Below are 22,874 nucleotides of genomic sequence, written 5' to 3'. Positions count from 1 at the left end.
GGGATAAAATGGCGGCGGCCGCCGCTGCCCTCAGTTGGAGGCGCGTTTCTTCCTCCACGGGGCCAGTGCCTCGATCCCGGCACGGGCATCGCGCCGTGGCCATCCGCGAGCTGGTCATCATCTTCGGCGGCGGCAACGAGGGCATCGCGGACGAGCTGCATGTGTACAACACCGGTACGGAGGAGGGATGGATGGATGGGGTGGAAGGAAAGGAGTCGGAGGGGTGGCTGAGCCGAAGCGCTCCGGGCTGTCCCTGAGTCGGCTTCGGCCGCCACCAGCCCAGTCTCTTACGGGGTATGCCGGGGCTAGAGGGCTTCTGCTTGGAAGTGCTGCCCATAGAGAGGGCAACTTGGTAGGTGGGAAAGAGTGGGTCCAGGTATTGTGCCCTTCCCCTATTGATTTAGGGCAGCAGGGGAACCACTGGTCTACAGTTATCAGCTCCAGGCTGGGAAATACCTCTAGATTTTGGGGTTGCAGCTTGAGGAGTGGGATTTGGGAAGGGAGGAACGTCAATGGGGTATATAATGCCGTAGAATCCCACACTTTTCCCAGGTGAACTGGTCCGGCGAGGGTGGCAGAGGAGGGTCATTCCGCCCAGCATATTTATAACAGTTGCAGTCACTATACATGAACTCTTTTTCCCTTTTTATAAATGGAAAACAATTTAATTTATAATGATTGCAACTCGTTATAAATAGGCTGTGTGGGATGAGTCATAGCGTTGGAAGGGACCCCAAGGGCCATCGAGTCCAACCCCCTGCAGAGGTTGAACCAGAGGGGTTTTTTTGGCTCCATCCTTGTTTAGGCTGTTTGTATCCAGGCTAAGCGGATGCTAGCACGGTTTGTTTTCCTTTATCTGGGTAAGCCGCTGACAGCTCTCTAGTGGCCTTCTTGTCCTTCTCAGCACCCCTCCTGTAGCCCTAGGCACCCGGGCAGAAGGAGAAGAGGGCATTAAGGATGCTTTTCTCCTCCTCGGCATCCTTGAAGGTGTTAATCCTTTGGGGTTCGAATGGCAGTAAGCTTTGATCCTAAAAAATCTGGCAGTTTAAACCATGAGGGGTGCAGTTCCCTGGCTCCTTAAGGGATCTTAGTTGGAGGGCTGGGATCTGAGGTGGGGATGGGCACATAAGTGTCTCCCTCCCCCACAACCTAGATTTCCGCAGTGGCTGTAAGGTGAAGTGGGTCATGCTGCCCACTTTTCTATGCTCTGACTTGCATCCCTGCTCTATTGGATCTTCCTAACACAGGCACAGTCCTGTTTCAGTCTTTTGGAGGATGTGTGTGAATTTGACATTCTGCGTTTTTCTGCATTGGTGCTTAAGTGAACAGCAACAAGTTCACCTACTGTGCTTATTAGACTAGGGGTCCCCAATGTTTTTGAGCCCATGGGCATCTCTGGAATTCTGATAGGGTAGTGAGCATAATAGCTGCTGTAGGAGTTGGAGCGAGCCACAAAATGTCAGGGAACAAAGTTATGAGTTTTATGTGTGACTCTTCAGCATTTCAAGCAGAAGCTATGTTTAAGGTGGCATCTTTTAATCTACAAAGCCAAAAGTGCTATCAAAAGCGCTGCTGGACAAAAGCCTCACCTGGCCCTACCCTTTTATCTCCTGTTGGATAAACATGGGGTAGTGGTGTCCAGGGGTGCCTTTCAGCGCCTTCAGCTGGGGAACCAGCTGCAGCCCTTCTGGGATAGAAATGACCTTGCCACTGTGGTGCATGCCCTAGTAATATCTAGATTAATGCAGTCTACATAGGGCTGTACTTGAAGACTGTCCAGACACTGCTGATACAGAATGTGTCACCAGAGTATAAGTTAAAGTGGGTCATAGGGCAGGGACTGGATCTAGGGGAGATGAGGGGTGCAAGTTCTGTAAGCAGTGGGAAAAGAGGGGCAGCAGGAGGTGGGGGAGGCTCAATCGCCCAGTAGAGATGACATTCTGCAGTGTGCAGGCCTGATTCCGGCAATTAGGCTGATGCGGGAGGGCGGGGGGAGATTATGACCTAAAATGGGAGTCAACACCCTTGGTAAAACAGAAGCTTCAGCTGTTAGTCAAGCGACACAATGGCAAGCAAAGAGGAGGGGGAGCTAAAGTTTCCTGAGGAGATATTCTAAGATGTCAAGTTCTATGCAGTGGGAGACATAGATCCTCCAGGTAACCTTCCTTGGCGTCGCTAATCTCCCTCCTTCACCCAGCCTAGGCACTCCACATTCTTCCAACTACAGAATCTTACAATTCCTTGTCTTCCTGCATCCCCCCCCCCTTTCAAGGACTGTGCATTGACAGTGGGTGTGGTAGGCTTTGGACATGTGTGACTTCAGGGGGGGCTTAGGTCACTTTCTAAACACTCATGGTGGAGAAGAGTTTTGGGGCTTGTTAATGGTTGACATGTCGCTATTTCCTGACCCCTGCCTTGTGCTCTGCTGAGGTGCTGAAAGCCCTGGAACAGCTTGGAGCTGAATGAGGTAGAGGGGAAGGGAATGGGCTCTTCTCTTGGCCCCATCACCATGCCTTTAAAACTGAACTGTGTTACGTTTGGCTTTGCCGAAGGCCATGAGTACATCTGGCCTCTCATCTTGACCATCCTCAAACAGCCTGATTTTACACATTGGGAGAAGGGGGAGGAACGTATGTTATGTGCCATCAAGTCACTTTTGACTTATGAATCATTTACCTTCCAAACATCCTCTCGTTATTGGCCTTGTTCAGGTCTGGTAAACTGAGGGGTGTGGCTTCATTTGTTGAGTCAACCCATCTCATGGTGGGTCTTCCTCATTTTCTACCGTCTTCAACGTTTCCTAACATTATTGTCTTTTCCAGTGCAGTAGCTCCAGTTTAATCATATTGATTTCTAGCAGCATAATTTCTACATAAAGCTTTTCTTGGGCTGTATTTTAACAGTCTGTGAAGGAATGTGATGTATGTTGGGTGTTTCCTAGGTCAGAACTGGACTGTTAGTATCCCAATGGTGTTGTCTGTGCCTCTGTCTAAACACTAGCAGTGCATGAGGCTAAACAAAGTGGTTAGTGCAGGCAAGTGCAGGTAAGATGGAGGCATTATTGGCTAGGAAAGCTGATGTTCTGGATGAAATCGACTGTAATGAATGGGACTTAATTATCTCGGCCATATCAAATGAAAAATTCAGGAACTCTGTTGGACCCAACACTGTTTTTTTATGTGAAAGTTTGCAGAGCTGCAAGGAGGTGTTTGCTTTTTTAATCACTTACAACTCCTTACTAGACTGTGGTGATCTAGCCACTTCCATCCATGTTTCTGTAACACATTGCTCTTGAAACTAACTCTGCAACTTCAGTTTGTGCAAAATATTGTGGCTCATTTACTAACCAATGTGCAGAGTCTTGACAATATGACAGTGGTTTTGGAAAATTCATGTTAGTTCATTTTGTTTCTCGCTTCGTTTGAAGTGCTGGTTTCTACCCCTATATTTTGGTCCTTTTGTGGCTAAGGACCTACATGCTTGAGCCTACATGTCAACTTAAGAACATAAGAACATAAGAACAAGCCAGCTGGATCAGACCAGAGTCCATCTAGTCCAGCTCTCTGCTACTCGCAGTGGCCCACCAGGTGCCTTTGGGAGTTCACATGTAGGATGTGAAAGCAATGGCCTTCTGCGGCTGTTGCTCCCGAGCACCTGGACTGTTAAGGCATTTGCAATCTCAGATCAAAGAGGATCAAGATTGGTAGCCATAAATTGACTTCTCCTCCATAAATCTGTCCAAGCCCTTAGATCTGCTGATGGGCTTCTCCAGGGTTGGCCCTGGTCCATAATGTGAACCACAATGTGAACCATTGCTCCTTTTCTCTGGAACTGAATTTTTGCTCATTTTAGAGAACAACTTTTCCTTCACAAAATAATCACCTTGCAGAAAAACCCAAAGGATATCCATGATAACTTTTTGGTGTCACTGTAACAAACCAAAAATGCAATCCTATGTAGAGGCAACCTACTTTAAAAATTAGTACTCTCAGTGGTCTTAAACTGGAACAACTCTTTATAGGAATTTGTTGTGAGCTGTGAAGGCTGAAGTCAAGGCAGTACACGCTGTTCTGTGGAAGGGTGGATGTCAGAGCCATCCCCCCTCCCAATAAAATAATAATGTTTCAGAGAAATTGTTGATTTTTAAAGTAAGAAACTATCAGTCAGAGGTGAATAGGAGGCAGGAAGTAAGGAGAGGATCCATTCAGGGATTGTTTGGGTATTTATATGCGCAGTTACAGTAGCCCTGTCCCCAACTTATACAGGGCCATGGCACATAAAGGATGAATGGAACAGAGCATGTTGGCCCCATCCATAGAACATTGGACTAGTGCCTAATCATATTCCCATCACATGGTTTTGGCGCTTACTAGCACAGTCTCTAGGTCAGTCTCTAGGTCAGTGGTGGCGAACCCATGGCACTCCAGATGTTCATGGACTACAATTAGCCAAGCTGGCAGGGGCTGATGTGAATTGTAGTCCATGAACATCTGGAGTGCCATGGGTTCGCCACCAGAGCTCTAGGTAATCTTGCTTGCTAACTAGGTTATGATAGGAGCATTTCTTTTAGAAAGTTCTTAATCATAGGGATGGTGTCTACAAATGCACATTTAATACATGAGTGCCCACCTGAGGTGAAAATATGCGATGATCACAATACTTAAGGCCCACTCCCCAGCTGTGCACATTGGATCTGTATGCAGATATGCTGGGTGTGGTGGTGGAAAGTCACAGCTGACTTATGGTGACCCTGTAGGGTTTTCAAAGCTAGAGATGTTCAGAGGTGGGTGGTCATTAGCTGCTTCTGTGTGAGTTGAGAGAGTTCTGGTAGAACTGTGCCAGGTCCAAGGTCACCCAACAGACTTCATGTGGGTGAGTGGGGAATTGAACCCAATTCTTTAGATTACAGTCTGCTCTCTTAATCTCTACATCATGCTGTGTGTTCTGTGTGTGTGTGTGTTGTAGTAGTAGTAGTAGTAGTAAGGGTTGTGTATGGAAAACATGACATAAACTTGCTTTTTCTTAACACCCCTACTTTGTCCTTCTAACATTGGGCAGGGATAGAGTCCCTTCTGTGTTCTATAGCTTTAATATGGATAGCTCGTTTAGATGTCACGGAAATGAAATAATCATTTTGTGTGGTGCCTGTGTAGAGGTTAAGGCTTTGCGTATATTATCATCCTGTATCAGTTTGTCCAGGCTGTTTAAGGAAAAGTGTGGAGATCGACATAAGTTTGTAGGAATGGAGAGAAGGTATGGAACTGTGGGTAGAAGGAATACAGTGCTCAGTTGGAATACTGATGAAAATGGAGCATCAGGGGAGGGTGATAAATATTATACAAACTGTCATTATCAGTTTGTAAAGTGGCATGCATGTGACAGGTTGTGAAAGTGGAAGTTTGGAGATGGCTGGGAAAGGTATGTAAATGTTTGTGAGGCTGTGAGGAGATGAATATATATGAGGTGGAACTATTGCATGCACCAGAAGGTCTGGATATGGAGTATGTATGAACGCAGTATGTGTTAGTTTCTCAAACTGGACAGCAAGGAAGATGAGGGGTGTAAATGCTTGCGTGTCCTACCTGTTGTAGGCCACTGAGCAACCAGAGCATAGTGTTCTCTAAAGTGTGTGTTATGATGATGCAGGGGGGATTGAAGAAAGGCCCTCACTGCTTCTACCTTGTAACTGTCCAGGACAGTAAGAGTCAGGGGCAAAGTAATAGGTAGGTGGACAAGCAGGCAGCAGTGTTTAGGTTAGGGAGGGAACCAAATAGGAGAAGATTGCTATTAATGCAGTCTGTGTAACACTTCAGTATACTGTTTTCTAGTATTTGGCAAAGGTTTGTGCTTGCAAGAGTGGAACATGTTGGTATGGGAAAAAGTGTATGTGTTGGGTGGGGGTTTCCAAAGAGGATCAGAGTGTGAAGAGAGTGTGGTGAGGATGCCGTGTTTATATTGGCCTTAAATGAAGTGGATGCTTGTATACCTTTTTTCAACAAAAAGAACAACGGTAAGTAGAATTGTAACTTCATCCACCACGTGCTGGGCTGTGCCCACCTAACAAGCGGAGCATTCTAAAACAAAGACAGTCCAGCTCGTGGCAGATGAAGTTACAGTTATTTTTGTTGAAAAGGGTATAGCACTGAAGATATAGTATAGGGACTTTGGTAAAGAAGACTGAATACTGGAGGTTGTCTGAAGGAGAAGATGCATTAAAAGTTGTGCATCTAAAAATATGTGGGAGTTTTCTATACTGTGGGGTTTTTTTGGGTTGCTGTTCTTCAGGGTGGAATAAGATGAAATAGAAAAGTGGAATAAGATGAAATAGAAATGTGTGGTGTTTTTCTACTTTGATTCTTGTATCCCACTGTTCTTGCCATTTATAGATGCTTTCAAGGCAGAGGGGAGGTGTGTAGAGACTTCATGAAAAAATGAGGTGATCTTTGAATTCCCATAACCCTCCCCAGTTAATGCCATATCCATGCATCCCCTAATGCGCTTGTTTTGTTTGACTTGGCAGAAAAAATGCCACTGTGATGACTGATACTTTAATTTTAGCTTCCAGTCCTCTTTGCTGGTAAATCAAGGGATTGAATGTTCAACAGTGAGGCCCTGTAGAAATGAACCAAGGAGAAACGTTTATTTGATAATAAATTTCCTAAAACACATAACTAAAGAGGGTTGTAATTGTTTGAAGTGAGGAGTCCTCATGACAGTATTTCCATCTTTTGATATTTTACTAGTAATAATAGCACTAGAGTACTTCCCTTAATGTATGTATGTGTTTTATTCAACATCTCAGTTTAAAATCCTGCCATGGAGAACCTGGTGTAGAGCTGTGCACTTTAAAAGATTGTTTTTTGTGTTTTCATTTAGCTACCAACCAGTGGTTTCTTCCTGCTGTTAGAGGAGATATTCCGCCAGGCTGTGCAGCCCATGGATTTGTCTGTGATGGTACCAGGATACTAGTATTCGGAGGCATGGTTGAATATGGAAGATATAGCAATGACTTGTATGAATTGCAGGTATGGGATCACTTCCACAACTGATGGGAGGAGGATGCAGATTTTGTTTAACTTTAGAGAGAGTATTTTATGTTCTGTTTGAAGCAGGGACCTGTATTGCATCTACTTAAAAAAAAAGCACAGTGCTTAAAGATGCCTATTCAGTACAGGTACACACCACAAATAGCTCTCATTATCAAGGTTTGAGAAGTAGCTATTGCCAGACAAAGCTATTTTGCTGGTGATTAAATGATCAACTTTGGATCACAAAAGAGCCCCATTTGGTAACAGTTACCAAATGGGGCTCTTTTATGATCCAAAGTTGATAAGTGTCACTTGTAAACTGATTTAGGTTTCTTTTTTAAAAAAGATTATTTTATTAATTAAACATAAAGATTACAATTGAAGTAAATGTGAGTGCCCCCTCTGTCAACCACCCTGCAGTGTAGGCCACCTTGGCCTCATAGGAGCTTGGCTACCCTTTTGGATCAAACAAGACACAAGTCTGGCTTCTGTTCTTAAGTTATTTAGTTTCCTCAGGCAATTAAAAGCACTCCTGCAAGATTGAGCCCCTGCATCACACTAACCTCCCTCCTTCTTTCCCTGAGTCCCTTTTATCTTTCTTAATAGGTTACCTCCCTCCTGGGAGCTTCCTGCTTCATCCTCCTAGTGGCTGGAGGGTTGTGTGTCATGCCCTGCCGGCCTGGAACTGGTTCATCGGCTTTCCTGGCCCTCCTCCTTGATTGCAGCCTGGTTGGGGCTGTGCTGGCCTTGCCCCATTCTCTAAGTCTGCAGTAGGCTGCTGATTGCAACTTGGCCAGGGCTGTGCTATGTCCACTCTTTTCCCTGGAACTTCTAAGGTTTGCTCTTGCTGCCCAGGTCCTCCTGCCATTTCTCAGTAGTTTCTCCCAGTTCCTGGCTTCCTGGAGGTCCCTGCTTCTTCTGGTAAAGGCCAAGGGTGGGGCTATCGGTTATAGGGTGCTTCAGTGTCCCTGGGTGGGCATTTGTGACAAGGAGAGGGGTGGAACAGGCCAACTGGTGCTGGGAAGCAGTCCTGTTTCTGGACAGTTAATCAGTAGCTTTCAGTTACAATTAATAACTTATCAAAACTCAAAATATACACATACAAAAATGATTCAGATGCATTTGTTATACGCATGGGCTTCCCACCAAACTGTCACGAGACATACCTTTCACTGTTTTTCCCCACTTACTCGAAGTTTAATAAGTGAAAAGTGATTACTTTCCCAAGTACAGATGTTTCTTATACCTGTAAGCTGACTTAGTTTTCTGAGCATGCTCCTGTTCTGTCTTCAAGGCAAGCCGATGGCTGTGGAAGAAAGTGAAACCCCAGAATCCATCAGCTGGCTTGCCGCCTTGCCCTCGCCTTGGCCACAGCTTCTCTCTGTATGGCAACAAGTGTTACTTGTTTGGTGGACTGGCAAATGAGAGCGAAGATTCGAACAATAACATTCCCAGGTAGAAGTGGAACCAAAAGGCTACAGTTTCTTGTTAGAGTTTTTTAAACTGGTTAAAAGAAGGCAAGCAGTGCCAGAATGATGGCGTTTTCAGTTCTGGAATGTCTGCATGTTGAAGGTCTAGTCTGTTAATTCCATTGAAGCTGATGCTTCTTTTTTTAAAAAAAATTATGTTTATTGGAGTTACACTGTTACAAGAAAAAAATATACACTATATATATCAGTTAAAATTTTACACAATGTCTTACAAAAAGGAAAGAAAAGGTATTCATATTATAATCCCCTATTTGGGGATTGTCGTATTTATAATTTTTAACTTATTTAACCAAACTCAGGTTTGACTTCACCAGTTGTTATGTTATTTAATCCAGAAAAAAATCTGTTAATTCTTACTAGCCTTCAGTATTAATCAATACAACAAACATTGGCATTCCTCTTGTAAAAAAGAAATAACAAATATACATTCATATACTGTAGTAGTGCACTGCCGACCCAGCAGCACCGTAGTAGAACGTTGGGACGCTTAACGACTCCAAGTGGGCCTTTGCTGTCGTGACGCACTTCACTACCTCATCCCCCCCCCCCATGAGTCACGGGTCATGAACTGTCTGGCTCAGTCACCGGGCGCAGGGACAATGGTCTTGCCCCCCCAGGTGAGGATTAGGCTCAGACGCGTATGCTCCTCTCCTCCGACAGAAGCTAGGGATGAGAGACTATAGACCAAGAGATGATCTCTCACTCTCTGGGCCTCCCGCTCTCCCGAACTCCCCTAGCCCTCCCTTATATCAGCCTCGGGATAGAGTAACAATAAAAGGTGCCAGGAACTGCAGACGGGAGATTCGCTAGAACACGGGACCTCCGTCTCCCGAGGCTGCTGGCGATTCCCCACCAGATAAAAGCATTCCGCTGCTCTCTGCCTCGCTCTTGCACTGACCACGCGGCTCACCTCACAAGCTGGTGCCAAACCCCGGAATCTCCTCGGCCTCCACCTCTGCTCACCGTCACTTGGGAAGGGGTCATGATATCGGGTCTCATGGATCGGCGATCCAGGGACCACCAGCTGTATCGCTTCTGTCCTCTGGATCGGGCGCGATCCAGGAGACACGCGGCCCCAGGACACTCTCTCGGCCCGAATGGAACACTGGTAGGAGTAGCGGGGAGCTTTGCAAAGCAGGGCTGAGGGGACAAGCACGCTTGATCTAACTGGAAAGTTTAACGGAATGCTGCAGGGTCCCCTCAGAGAAGGAGCTGCGAAATTGGTTGAGGAGGATTGAAGTCTGTGTGTCCATGGTACCCAGAGGGGGGGACATTGAATCTTAAGGACTGGGAAAACATCGGGCGCACTCTTCGCACAGAGCCTCGCGCGCCGATGTCTGCTACTGACGTGGAGACAATGTTTTGTCGCCATCAGCCTGCAGACCTATGGCTCCCTTTAGCTGTAGTGTGGCTCTCCTTCGACATCTTTCACCTTCACTCTCAACCCCAATTTTCTAATATCCACTAAATTGACGCCTGGTCCTCCTCTGCCCCTCAAGCCTTCTTCACTCCATTTCAAACTCTCCCCATGGGTTCAGCTTCCCTTTGTCTTTTCACTTCTCATTTTCCTCGGGCTACTCAGACCTCCGGGCTCAGCCATCGGTAGTAGAATGGCTGCTGGTTTCAAAACTCTCGCAGAACGTATTAGTCACGCATCTGCAGAAGAAAAGAAACCCTGACGGAAGACTATATGCCGTAGATTCTTGCATTGTGCCCCGGCCCACTTCACAGTATACTGAGGGGGAGGGTGGCGCCATCCGGCGGGTTGTCGGTGCACCGCCTTCTAAGCTATAACATCCTTACTGAGTTCCGCAAAGCAATGCGGACGTAGGGAGCTCACTAGGCTCTCTACGCGGAGAGGCATGCTGGAGGCCATCGCAAGGGAACCACCTAATCAGGTCCCAGATGACTGGAAGACCACCTTTACGTGATGCTCCCTGAGCCTCCTGCACAATTTGTGGTCTGGGAAAGTGAGTTCTGCCATAGCAGTAAGCTTCAATTAGACAGTAGCCACCTTCTGGCGGGCGCTACAATCACGCCAACTGCCAGCTTTTACGGTTTTCATGCTTTTAAGCCAATCCCAACCATCAGATTGTTCCTGCCTGAGGCCACCTTGCCACTGTCGCATTTCTGAGTGCGCTTTTATAAGGCATTTGTCCAAAGTCCCCAATGACCGGCCAGCTAAACTGTGAGTTTCTTCCTCCATCCGGCAAAACCCCCCAAGAGCCCTATGCCTAATTTGTGAGACAGGCTCCAGGAAGCTCAAGAGGCAGGTAGATAAAGTAGGAGGCTCCAAAACGAAGCTCACTCATGCTTCTAAAAGAGAACGCTTCACTGGAGTGCCGTGAGCAATCAATACGGGCCCCTGGGCAAAAAAAAAAAATCCCTGAACTGGCCACGATATGCTTTAAGGCTTGCCAGGACATCGGATCCTCCGGCCACCAAGTTAGCCTCCCTCACAGAAAGCACTCTCCACCAAGGGAGGCAGTCTCTAGGATGACTGCTTTAATCCTTTCTGCAGTGAGACCTGACATTCTCTCCGGGCGGGAAGTGTAGGCAGCCCGGGTGGGGGCTTCTACAACCCCTGATGGAGGGAGGGTCCTCCCCTGAGGAGTGAGGAGGGGCCACCTAAAACCCTCGCAGTGCCCACGCTGTTGCCAGAAAGGCTTCCATTGAGAAACAACTGCCCGGCCGGGAAACTCCCGCCTCGGGCTGCCTCCCCAGCCCAGGACCAAGTGAGGAGAGTACTGGGGCACAGACCCAAACGCCAAGGCCCCTCAAGTAAAACTAATTCCCCTCTGCGTGGGCATCTCGCCGCGATGCACTCCAGCCCATCTCCTTTAAGTTCCCCTAATGCGAGGTTCTGTGGTTCGCCCCAACCCAGTATGACGCAGCCCATCCCTACCGGGACACCTTCACTAGTGCTGCCAAAGGCTCCTGTCAGCTGAACAGGGATTCTGTTCATCGCCCCCGAGTGGATCGACTCCACATAATTCTCAAGGACCCATCCATCTCCCAGGTCTGGACAAACATCCCACAGGGAGTTGCCTGTTTGGAGCCAGCTGCTGCATCAGCTGATTCTCTTCTTGCCCCATGGCTGCCACCCGGGCTGCTCTAATCTAATAAAGGCAATTCGAGCTCCCAGCGTAGCCAACATGGCGCAGCCCACACCACCACGTGCGAGCAGTGGAAAGCGCTTACCGGGAGCTCCCCAGCCCATACCTGGAGCTTCGCCATAGAAGGGATGTAAAGGTGCCCAAGGGGCCTGGTGGACACCAAGCGCTGATGTTACCGGGCCATCCTAGAGTAGCCGAAAGGTGTGCTCCACCAGTGGCCGACCGAGGCTTCTGCCCGCAGCATCTACAGGGGTGGGGAGACAAACCACAGCGAGGCGGAGCATCCGCCCGCTCACGGTCCAACAGTCTCCAGGGCTCTCGAGCGGCAGCTTCGCTAGTCCAGCCTTCATGCGCTTTAGACATCCACAAGCCGGAACCCTAGAAGGGACCTCATGGAGTTGTGGTCAAAACGACTCACTGGTCTGGGATGGGTGTGCCGTCACAGATCATTGATCCCAATCGTGTTCTCTCCAAAGACTACTTGCTAATTTCCGTAAGGGAACTGTTTCCCTCTCCCTCTTCTTCTCCTTCTGTTTTCCGACCAGTAGAGGCGGAGGGCCACTGGCTGGACTGGCCCTCCCTGGAGCTAAAAATCTGGGGTCTGCCCTGATAATTTGTGACACTGCTGTGGACAGGGCCCCAGCTTGCAAGGGGAGCTGCCGCCATTATGCCGCTAATACCCAAACCCATTTTAGGTTACTAATGCCTGCAAGCGCCTGGCAACTTTATCAAGTACCACATTAAGGCCAGGTTACAATAAAACCGCCTCTATATGAGCGCGGTCTCAAGCGGCGGCAATTCCCCAAGACTAATTCATCAAAATTTTTTAGCACCATCCAGCTTCCTGCATTAGCCACCAAGGTCACGGGTAAGTTACCCAGCTCCTTTGCAAAGAACCCCCCCTCCTTCTCCTGTGTGTGCTAGAATTTGCCTCTAATTGCCTGAAGATTATTGCTTCACTCCCTCGGATGCACCTATCCCCCCAAAAGGTGCTCCCAAAGCCCTCTTTGTGTTGCTGATTAAGCATGCATACCCACAATCCCCCCCAGGGACTCGGCCTGCTCCCTCCCCCTCGAGGCTCTGGACTCTCCAGCCTTGGACGCACCTCTGATGACGCTCTGAAGCTACTCCCCACCAGGGTCAGCCTTTCACCTGCCCTCCCTGTCAAGAGCAACCAGAAGAAAGTAGAAGTATGCCCCAGGAGGATTTCATTGCCATTAAAAGCAACCTTCACAGGCTGCAAAACAAGCCTTCTTCCTTCTTCTTATATTAAATTCAAAAAACTTCTCCCGCCATCCTAGCCCTGGGAGACTGAGCCTGGCAAGGGATTCGGCCCCCCCAACCTGGGAAGGGGGTGTGGCTTTCAGTCCCTCTTCCTACAGGTCCCTGTGGACCTGGGAGCTCCACACATGACAGGACCCAACCTGCTGGAGATGGCGCCAGGAGGAAACTCACAATCCCATCCCGGAGATGGAGCATCTTCTTCAAAGGATCCCGCCCCAGCGGTCTCAACAGAGGAACGCTTGCCGCCAACGCCGAAGACCAGATGACCTGAGACGCTGGCACCTCACCACCAGCCAAGCCTCCTAGGCAGCTGCTGGGCGCCAGCAGGACCACCCCGAGACACCCGAGACCCTCTGTGCAGCTCTCTTTGCGGACATCACTGCTTCACCAACTCATGCCACCATCCTTGCCTGCTCTGTTGCCTCCCGTCATGGCGCATCGGCCACCCCTGACGAAGCTTTCACCGAGACCAACATCTGGGAGCAGGGTTTGCTGCGCTGCCAACGCCTCTCATCTTTCTGCCACTGGAGCCAGTACCTGCAGGAGTCGGGAGTCTGCTAGCTCCTGCTCACTCCCTCGCCTGTAAAAGCCTGGAGACTTCCTAGCTGGAGTCTCGGGCTTAAGCCCCCATGAATGCCTCATCTATCAGGTACTCTATGAGCCTTTAATTAAACCCGTCTGCCCAAACCCTCGGCTGGCATGCTCTCTCCCTCGCTACCAAGACTGTCCAGCTAACCCACGACTCCAACACCTGCGCCGCATCACCGGGCGCAGGCCATAAGCGGGGAAACCACCCGGGCTCCATTAAATCGGCTGCTCGCCAAGGCTATTGGAACTGCAATTACATGGAGGGACATTCCCCTGTGGCCTGAAACATCCCTGCTCCCAGGGGCTGGTTCTTGGACCCAAGTGGGAGAGAACGTTTAATTACATTCCCACCCGACTCTCTGCCGGAACTCTTTACAGCCCCCAGTGGCCTGCCCATCACCCTGCCCCAGGCTCCACTCCCTGGAGTCTGGATCGCCGCCGCCTCCGGGCTCTGCTGCTTTTCGGTTCTCACCAGCCGAGCGGCCCGGTGCAGCCTCTCTCCAAGCGGGGTTAGTTCGCCTCACAATGGCTTCCTAGTGGGGAGTCCCCGGACTCGGCTTCCTACAATGCTAAGACCATTGGCCGTGCTGGCCTTGTGCCCTTCTTCGCGAGAAGTCCATCAACTCTACCTCCACCGCTCTGGATGCTCTGGGCTCCGAGCAGCAGGAACTTCGTCAAGCTTCACCCTGAACTAATCGTGTCGCTATTGAGTTACTTGTTGTTTGCTGCACTCACTAAGGTTGTGAGAATGTACATAATACATGTGTTGTTTTAATCTTTCTGATAATTCCCAGTTGATTCACATGAAAGTCGTGAGCTGCAAAAGAAGTTGTATCCTAATCTGAAATTATGCATGTTTTACCCATTGGTGGTCCAAGCCCCTCCTGGAGCTGGCTGCGGGGATAGGTTGGTTGAGATGTTATTGTACGAATGCTTCGTATCGGTTTAATTGTGTGCCTTGTTATCGGATCTTGTTTTACGTTCAATGCAGTGTCTAATATTGCCTGTAACATGGTGTAAGAAACCCCTCGAACTTCCCACTTACCGCAGTCCTAAGTTCTAATCGTGTTACACAAGCAGCTTAGCCAGTTTGATAGCCAAAGCGTGGCGGAGGAGACAAGCGTCCATCCTAAATGCTTCTTAGCATTTTTCGCCCTCCAACTTCTCTAAAATGTAAAAGAGGAAGATGTAGTAGTGCACCTGTCAATCTAGCAGCACCCGTGAGTAGAGCGTTAGGAATACGCTAACGGACTCATGCGACTCAAGGTCGTGATCACCCGGTCACTCGCTCTCATCCCCCCCATGAGTCCATTTGTCATGAACTGTTCTGGCTCAGTCACGAGCTTAGGGATACCAATGGTCTTGCCCCAGGTGAGGATTAGGCTCAGACAGCCAGTATGCTTCCTCTCCAAGCCGCATTAGCCAGATGAGACTCATACATCACATGATCGATCTCCTCACTTCCCGGCCTCCCCGTTCTCCCGAACTCCCCTTAGTCCTCCCTCTTCTACACTCTCGATAGAGTAACAATAAAAGGTGCTAGGAACCCGGCAGGCCAGGAGGATTCGCTAGGAACACGGACCTCCGGTCTCCCGCTGCTGGCGATCTCCACCAGATGTTATCTCCGCGTCTCGTCTCGTTCTTGCGCTGACCACGTGGGTCGACTACAATATACATTTCAGTTTCAAATAAAATTGAATCTATTTGCAAAACATTCTTTCAATAGGGACCAACTGATGCTTCTTAAATTTGATCACCCTGAACTCCATTAATTTGGAGCTTTAGTAAAACTGCAGTTTAGAATGCTCTGTGTGTGTGTGTGTGTGTGTGTATACACATATATATAATTTGTCCATTACCATTAAGAATGTTATGTTTCTGAAACAATGGTTGATCATTTTGAAATACACTATCCAGATACGCTGTGGCCTTAGAAAGTCACATCGATCTGCTGAAAGCTTACATACTGTAGAAACTTCCATAGGAGGGGGGAAGAAGGGGAGTGATTCTACAGTATCATAGCTTCAGTGTGCTGTTTTCAGTAGATTAATTGTATAACCTGTAACTTTCTACATTTATGACTTTCGAAAGCCACATTAATTATGTATAGCCTATCCTAGCCTTAGAAGTCAGGATGGGTTATAATGTGCTACTAATGTCACCAGTTTTAGCACTGTTCATGGCATCCAAGGCCAACTTGAATAGAATGTCTTGCCGTGCTTCTGGCTGACCCATTGACTGCATTCTGACATCACGAGGCACAGATGTTTCCATGTGATTTGCACAAATTCAGTTGGTTTCCTGTGCTCCCTTTCATGCATGGTGTGTGCCCAAATCATGTTATCATGTCCAAATACAGGAGAAAGTGAGTTTGTTCCTTCATCCCCTCCATAATTCCAAACTAAGGTGACACCGAGGCTTAGAATCTCATTTTGAGGAAGGAACGTGAACTTGCTTCATCCAAGTGCCTTGTTTTGGGTCAGGATCCCGTGATGCCTGGGAGAAACAAAAGCCTTAAATTGTGCTGCATGCACCAGGGGATGCAGCACAAAGCTGTTCGTTGTACCTGTCACAGCAGGCATTTGAATGAAATCACAGATTTGGACTCTCCATGAGAAAAGAATTATACAGGAATGTGGTATCACCTTCTTGATTTTCTCAAAAATCTTGTCAGCCATGCAACTGCACATAAATGATTGCCATCAGCACTGTAAAAAAAAATCACCACTTTTGACAAATCAAGGTTTCCTTACAGTCGTTCCAGAAACGGTGACTTTCTCTTCCATACTGTTTCAATCCTGCGTCAGGTACCTGAATGACTTCTATGAACTGGAGCTTCAGCATGGTTCAGGAGTCACGGGCTGGAGCATTCCTGGGACTAAAGGGGTGGTACCGACTCCCCGAGAATCTCACACAGCCATTATATACAGTAGAAAAGACTCTGGAAATCCAAAGATGTTTATTTTTGGAGGCATGTCTGGCTGTCGGCTTAATGATCTTTGGGAGCTTGATATAGGTGAGTATAATTAAATTGCTGGTGAAGTGTTTATCAGCAGAGTAGAGCGGAGCTACCCCTAGTAGACAAGGAGGTCTAGTAGTCCAACTACTTACACTCAGCAGCCTCCCACCTTCTTGGAGTAAGACACCTAACATGAGATGTTCTTTCCACAGGAAGGCTTTACTTAGTAGTTGCTGCGTAACACTATATACAGTTCTAAAGCTACACAGGACTAAGCACTAAGATAAGTAAGAAGCCTAATGATACATACAGACTTCTATACACTGCCTTTATAATGGTCAAGCTAGTACTTTGCCCAGCAACAGTCTTCCATAGGAACAGAGTCCTCTTGCACCAATCATGTTAAAGGTCAACTATTACAAGTTGCTCCAGACTTTCTGGCTCCAGCTCTGTTGCTGACCCAGCTATCTGCGACCTAGGAGATGAACCCTATTTTTTCACATACCATAACAGTGGGTTGTTGGTACACTGAGGAGAGGCTAATTATTACAGATTTGCAGTTTAATTGCAGTTTTTACAGGAATCCCAGGAACTCATTGTGCAGCTAGCCTCAGCTTTCATCTTAGGACTGTTTCACACTCACATAGTGGCATACCCAGATTTGCCACTGTTTATATTTTCAGATGAGAGCTACAGATGGCCCAAGAGTTCTGACATGTTAACTTCCGTGTTCTGTCGGTTTGTGGTATTCACCCTTAAAGTGGAATTAAAATATATTATACTAGCAGTATAGCCCATTGTATGAACAAATCCCCATTTGGCTCCACAATTTACCACAGATAATAAAAACCTAGCCTAATTTTTCAATGAAAAAACTTACAGATTCCACCCCCCCCCCCACATAGAGACAGACTTCCCTAACTTTGCAAACAGGCTCTCCTTTCTCAGATCTCTCCCCCCCCCCCCCACACACAGACAGGCTCTCCTAACTTTGCGAATGGGCTCTCCTTTCTCAGATTCCCTCCACCACACAAACAGAAAGACTTCCCTAACTTTGCAGACGGGCTCTTCTGGCTTAGCTGCAGCTTGATGGAGTTTGTCCTGTATTCGCAGGCATGAAGTTCTTCAGAGTTCACCCCAGGGACCTAGTCCTGGTAGGCAGAAGTATGTCGTCAGGGAGAAGGGGAGAATAGCTTCCTCCTGCACTGTTCCCCCTTTTCACCACCGCCAGGGAGAAACACATAGTGGGGGAAGGAGGGATTATAGCTTCCTCCTGCATTCCCCCCCCCTTTTCAAAGCTTGTACCCCCAAAACAGAACCCTGCTTGGGTTGGGCAGCTGAGTGGGGGAGAGGAAAGGACAGTCAACCACTGTGCAAGCCCTGCCCCCAAGCTGTAAGTGTGTGGCAATTGGCTGGAAGTGAAAAGTGTTTATGCAAATGTGGCGCATGCTGCTGCTTTCCAAAGAGGAGGGGGAGTCATTGCTGTTGGCAACAGTGCTCCCTTCTCTTTGGAAAGCACCTGTGCAAAGGCAGTATCGTTCCCTAAGACAGCCTTTTCAAGGGTTGCTAGGAAGTATAGTCATTGGCCCTCTAGGAGGAGCTGTAATCTAGACCCTCCCAGATGGGTGATTACACTTCCCAGCAGCCTCGCTTTTTTTGGCTTGTTGTCGGGACCATGTTGCTCAATTATATGGTAAGATTAATTAAAATATATTATGTTTTAATTAATATAAAATAAATTGATGACCAGCACAACGTGATTTCTCAAGAATGTGTTGAAACATCCATCCCTTACAGTTCATTAAAATTTGTGTCCAGTTTTGAAGGAAGTTGCAGTGGCTTGGTCTTACAATTTGTTCTATTTGCGCCCTCGCAGCTTAAAGACTAGTTTTTCACTGTTTCACAAGTTACATTAATCTAGAATTCAGGCAGATGCACTGTCACTAGTTAAAGTCTACTTGCCTTCCTTAAATCTTGCAAAAATCTACGCACAAACATTTACATGGAACCAGTGTCTGAAGATCCACTTGGCACTCTATCGTTTATGGTTACATAAACACTGCCTGGATTCAAATCGTCTTATACTCCATGGGTGTCAGTATTGAAAAAGTGTCTGCATGTTCCACTGCAAGTGAAGCTGAAAAGACATTTCACTTTTTCAGATGGTTTTATTCAGTAACTACAAATAATTGTCTCTGTGTGTATGATAGTTGTGTTTTCATTCTTCTGTGTTTGCACATTTTATAAAAATGGTTAGTGCCTGTAAATGTCTGCTTCAGAAGGCTCTTGCATGCTTCCTTATCTACCCATTGGATCTGTGCATGTGCAGTTTCCTGACACCTGACTAATGCCTTCCAGATGTAGCTTGTTAAGGTGTAGTTTAGAAATGTTTGTGATCATCATCTTTCAACCTGCTTTTTCTTTTTTGTTTTTTCTCGATAGAAACAATGACTTGGTCGAAACCAGAAACTAAAGGGACAGTGCCGCTTCCCCGTAGTCTTCATTCAGCCAATGTAATAGGAAACAAGTATGTCTGTTGTTAAAAGCTCACCTATAGAAAGGTACACCTAGTAGGAGACTGTTACTCTAGTTTCTATATCTAGGGGTCCCGCCTGTGTCCATCTCTGTGAAATGCAACTCTAACCTTATTAAAATCTCTCCTACAGACTGAAGTTCTTAGCTGTGGAACTTTAGGAAGCTTAGTTGTACTCTTTGAATTTGGGTGAACAGTTTGAACCATAGTTTTGTGAGGATGTTGTGGGTTTTCTGGGTTGTATGGCTATGTTCCAGTACAGTTTTCTTCTGACGTTTCACCTGCATCTGTGGCTGGCGGAATGTCAGGAGAAAATACTACTGGAATACAGCCATACAACCCAGAAAACTCACAACATCCTAGTGATTCCGGCCGTGAAAGCCTTCGACAATACATAGTTTTGTGGTTTGGTGGAGGGAGTACATTTAATTCTCTTCTTTATTGTAAACTGAATGGAAAACTGGAATCTTTTTTTAAAGAATACTAATGATTTCCAGAGCTCTGTTGTTATACTTGAATTAACAATAATGTATATAATGGTGTTAGAAAAGAAGTGTTCTTCAGCTTATAGTTTCCATACTACACAATATATGGGGGGGGGGGGAAACAGCATCAGGTATTAAATATTCTAGAAGCTGCAGTTTATTTGCTGAAATAAGGGACTCTTATGGTAGTTAAGAACTTTGATAAGTGCATTTGTTATTTCTGTTCCACACCCCCTTTCTGTTGCACATATTATGAATTACCTTCAGTTCAGGCATACCCAATTCCCCTCCAATCAGTGAAATCTGGGGTTCTGGGCTGCTTCCAGGAGGCACAGCATAACTTTTTCTAGTCAGAATGACTTTTTGCTCCTGACACACATGGAAGGAAGTCTGTGAATGGCCCAGAGCTTTGGCTGTGCTCATGGGTGCTTTTCAGAAACGGAAGGAAGTGTGGAAAGAGAATTCAGGGTGAGCCAGTAGGAAAGATGCTGGGGCAAGCAGCTCGATGCCCTCTTCAACCAGGGGTATCCCAGCCATATTTAAATCTTGTTTTATTTATTTTATGACTCTCTCCAGAAACTACTTAGGAGGTAAAGTCAAGATGGGCAGCTCAGTCCAGAAGGGTATTGGGTGCTGAATGGCCACTGGAGTCAGCACAGGCTTGTGCTGATGCATTTGCCCTCCCAGCTGGCCTAAGCGGGACTTACACCAGCTGAGAGGACAAACAGGGAGGTGGGCAGGTGCCGACAAGCTCCACAGCACCTGACCCACTTCTGGTCTCTGTTTCCTAATGTGGAGGCTGACACAGCTGGGGCTGTTCCGGAGGCATTCACAGAGAGGGAGTGATGCTAGTTGGCTCCCGCTGGGCTTTGGCCTTGGGAACGCTGGGGCAGGGAAGACGGACTTATGCTACCTGCCCATTTAGTCCCATAGAGGACTTTCCAGCTGTGGTGTTTTCTTCTTCTTTTTCTGCCTCCCCATTCTGTTGGAAAGCTCTCTGGAGGTGGCGGGCAGGAAGCTGTGGATTGAACTGTTAGCTGTGGAGATAGCGTATTAATAATATTTTTAACTTTTTAAAATAAGGCAACTGTTGCTGTGTAGTGTGCTTTTAATAACTTCCAAGAGATTACGGCAGTGATCTGGCAAGCAAATAGCTCTCTCCCCAGTTTTATGGGCTGTTTTTAAAATTTTCCAGAGCTCTGTAAGAAACAGCTTTTCAATATGGTCAGAGGGAGGGAATGAGGCTCTCATTTAGTCAGTATAGGTAAGGGCAAAGTAGTGTGGAATAGCTTGAGAGATGAATGTAATAAACATTTGAAAATAAATGTGGTCGTCTCTTCTCCTACTTTCTTCTCTCCCTTCCCCCGCCTGATGGCACCTTCTTATTTGCAGAATGTACATTTTTGGTGGGTGGGTCCCACAGAGCAAAGAAGATAATATCTCTTCTCAAGACGGTGAATGGAAATGCACTGGCTCATTTTCTTACCTAAATCTAGGTTGGTGTACCTACATTTTTGTTAATATGAATATTCAGGTTTTGTTTTGGACTGACACAAGCAGAGCTGCGTTCAATGATTCCCTTCTGCTATGAGAGGAATCGTCCACTTGAGGAAGAAAGATCCCCTCCTCTGACAGAAGATTCCATGCCTTCTAGCAATAAACCATTGGATTCGATCCTTAAAAATTGTAGGAAGTTATAACCTGCTTTGTTCTAAGGCAGGGGTGTCCAGCTCTAGTGCTGATGAGAATTGTAGTCCATGAACATCTGAAGCACCAGAGTTGGACACCCCTGTTCTAAGGTTTTCAGTTGTGCTTAAAATAAATAATTGGCGCTTCGTGGTTATGACGAGATTGAAAAACACAATTCACATGAAAACAGTGGCAGGCTAACAGATTACTTTTAGAGAGCAGCAGTACTCGCACAATATGTCAAATACAGTGTAACCTGATGGACCCTTCAAATTGTGTGAAACAGACTTTTAAGGTTGGCTGTTCAAAACTTAAAAGACTTTGCTTTGAGTCCAGAAATCAGACAAAGAATTAAATGTGGGAACCTTTCCATGTGCTTCGGTTTAGTTATTCCTGTTTTATCGGCAGTGATGGTGAGTGAAATGTTAATAGAGTTCTCACTTTCGAAAATGGTCCATGTGTTGACACTCTGATTTTGGTCCTGTTTTATTTGCTAGATAACACAGAATGGGTAAGCCTGATTTCCGATTGTCAGGAAGATGAAAACAGCCTGCTGCCAGGCCCCAGAGCTGGCCACTGTGCCGTTGTCATTGGCACTCGCTTGTATATATGGAGTGGCAGAGATGGTTACCGTAAGGCCTGGAACAATCAAGTTTGCTGCAAAGATCTTTGGTATCTAGACACTGGTGAGTGATGGGCCTCACTTCGATAGCATCAGCCATCATTGGTATGCATTTAGTTTGGAGAACATTCAAGCGTTGTACTATTAAACAACTGAAACGTTCAAGATCCTTATTCTGGGTCTCCACTTTTAGAGCCATACATGATTGTGCATATTATCATCATCATTTTAATATAAAAAAACCTTGCTATTGAAGGTTGTCAGTCTTTCCGGACTTGCAATTCATGCTGCTACGTGGAGTTAAATGCATTGTCATGATGGCACGTCATATGATGGAAAGGACATCATTGGTATGAAGGCCAGCAGGCAAAGAAAATACAAGCTGCGTGTCAGGAGGTATCCTGTAGTGATGGGCAGGCTAAGGAAAGATTTTTCAGAGGCATGGGCCTTTCTCCTCACCTGCAACAGCTTTCCTTTGCTTCCTCTAGTTCTCCCCCTCCCAGATCTGGCTGCCCCCGATTCCCACCAACCCCCATTCTCATAGCTCCAAGTCATCCTGACCCACAAGAGATCAGCTGTTCCAGGAAGAGAGGGAACTCTGCACTGTCAGCCATGAATGGAGCATTAGAGGGCCAGCTAGTAGACCAGGCAGCCAGGGCAGGGGCAAGAAAAAGATGATAAAGGAGAGTGCGTGTATGGAGGGGAGAAGCAACTGGCAAGCATTAGGGGTGGGCTTTGCTGGGAGGGGATATCTTTGAATCTTCCTGTGCTAAAAAGGAGTTCTTCTATCCACCCTGCGTACCCTGCTGCTCCTGTCAACATGTATGCAAAGTGAGGTAGGAGATATTGCACCCTTGCTCTCAAAAGGCACATGTAGCAAAGGGCTGTTTATTCAGCAGCAGCAAGAAGCTCCTGTTGAGGGTCCTGACCCCTGATTGAAACTGCCCAAATGGTTACCAGTTGTATAAACTAAAAGCTTTCCCCGAGAGAGAGGTGTTTGCACTAAACAGGGTTTCTCAGCCCTTATGTTGGAAAAGGAAGACCCTCTTTCAAGAAGCCTCCTGAGTTGTTGGCAAAACA

At 47.0% G+C, this 22,874-nt stretch overlaps 1 protein-coding gene across 1 annotated transcript in view; it reads left to right on the top strand.

Moving 5' to 3' along the window:
• The window catches only part of HCFC2 (host cell factor C2), a 47,177-nt gene continuing 24,303 nt past the window's right edge, over window positions 1-22,874 (top strand). The window contains exons 1-7 of the mRNA XM_048502277.1: window positions 1-174; window positions 6,877-7,025; window positions 8,323-8,483; window positions 16,314-16,522; window positions 18,908-18,992; window positions 20,876-20,979; window positions 21,670-21,858. Coding sequence (XP_048358234.1) covers window positions 9-174; window positions 6,877-7,025; window positions 8,323-8,483; window positions 16,314-16,522; window positions 18,908-18,992; window positions 20,876-20,979; window positions 21,670-21,858 — 1,063 coding nt within the window. The 5' untranslated portion in view covers window positions 1-8. The remainder of the gene's footprint in view (window positions 175-6,876; window positions 7,026-8,322; window positions 8,484-16,313; window positions 16,523-18,907; window positions 18,993-20,875; window positions 20,980-21,669; window positions 21,859-22,874) is intronic.

Source organism: Sphaerodactylus townsendi, linkage group LG06 (genome assembly GCF_021028975.2).
Source record: "Sphaerodactylus townsendi isolate TG3544 linkage group LG06, MPM_Stown_v2.3, whole genome shotgun sequence".
NCBI classification, from domain to species: domain Eukaryota; kingdom Metazoa; phylum Chordata; class Lepidosauria; order Squamata; family Sphaerodactylidae; genus Sphaerodactylus; species Sphaerodactylus townsendi.
This window is presented reverse-complemented; position numbering and strand designations above follow the sequence as displayed.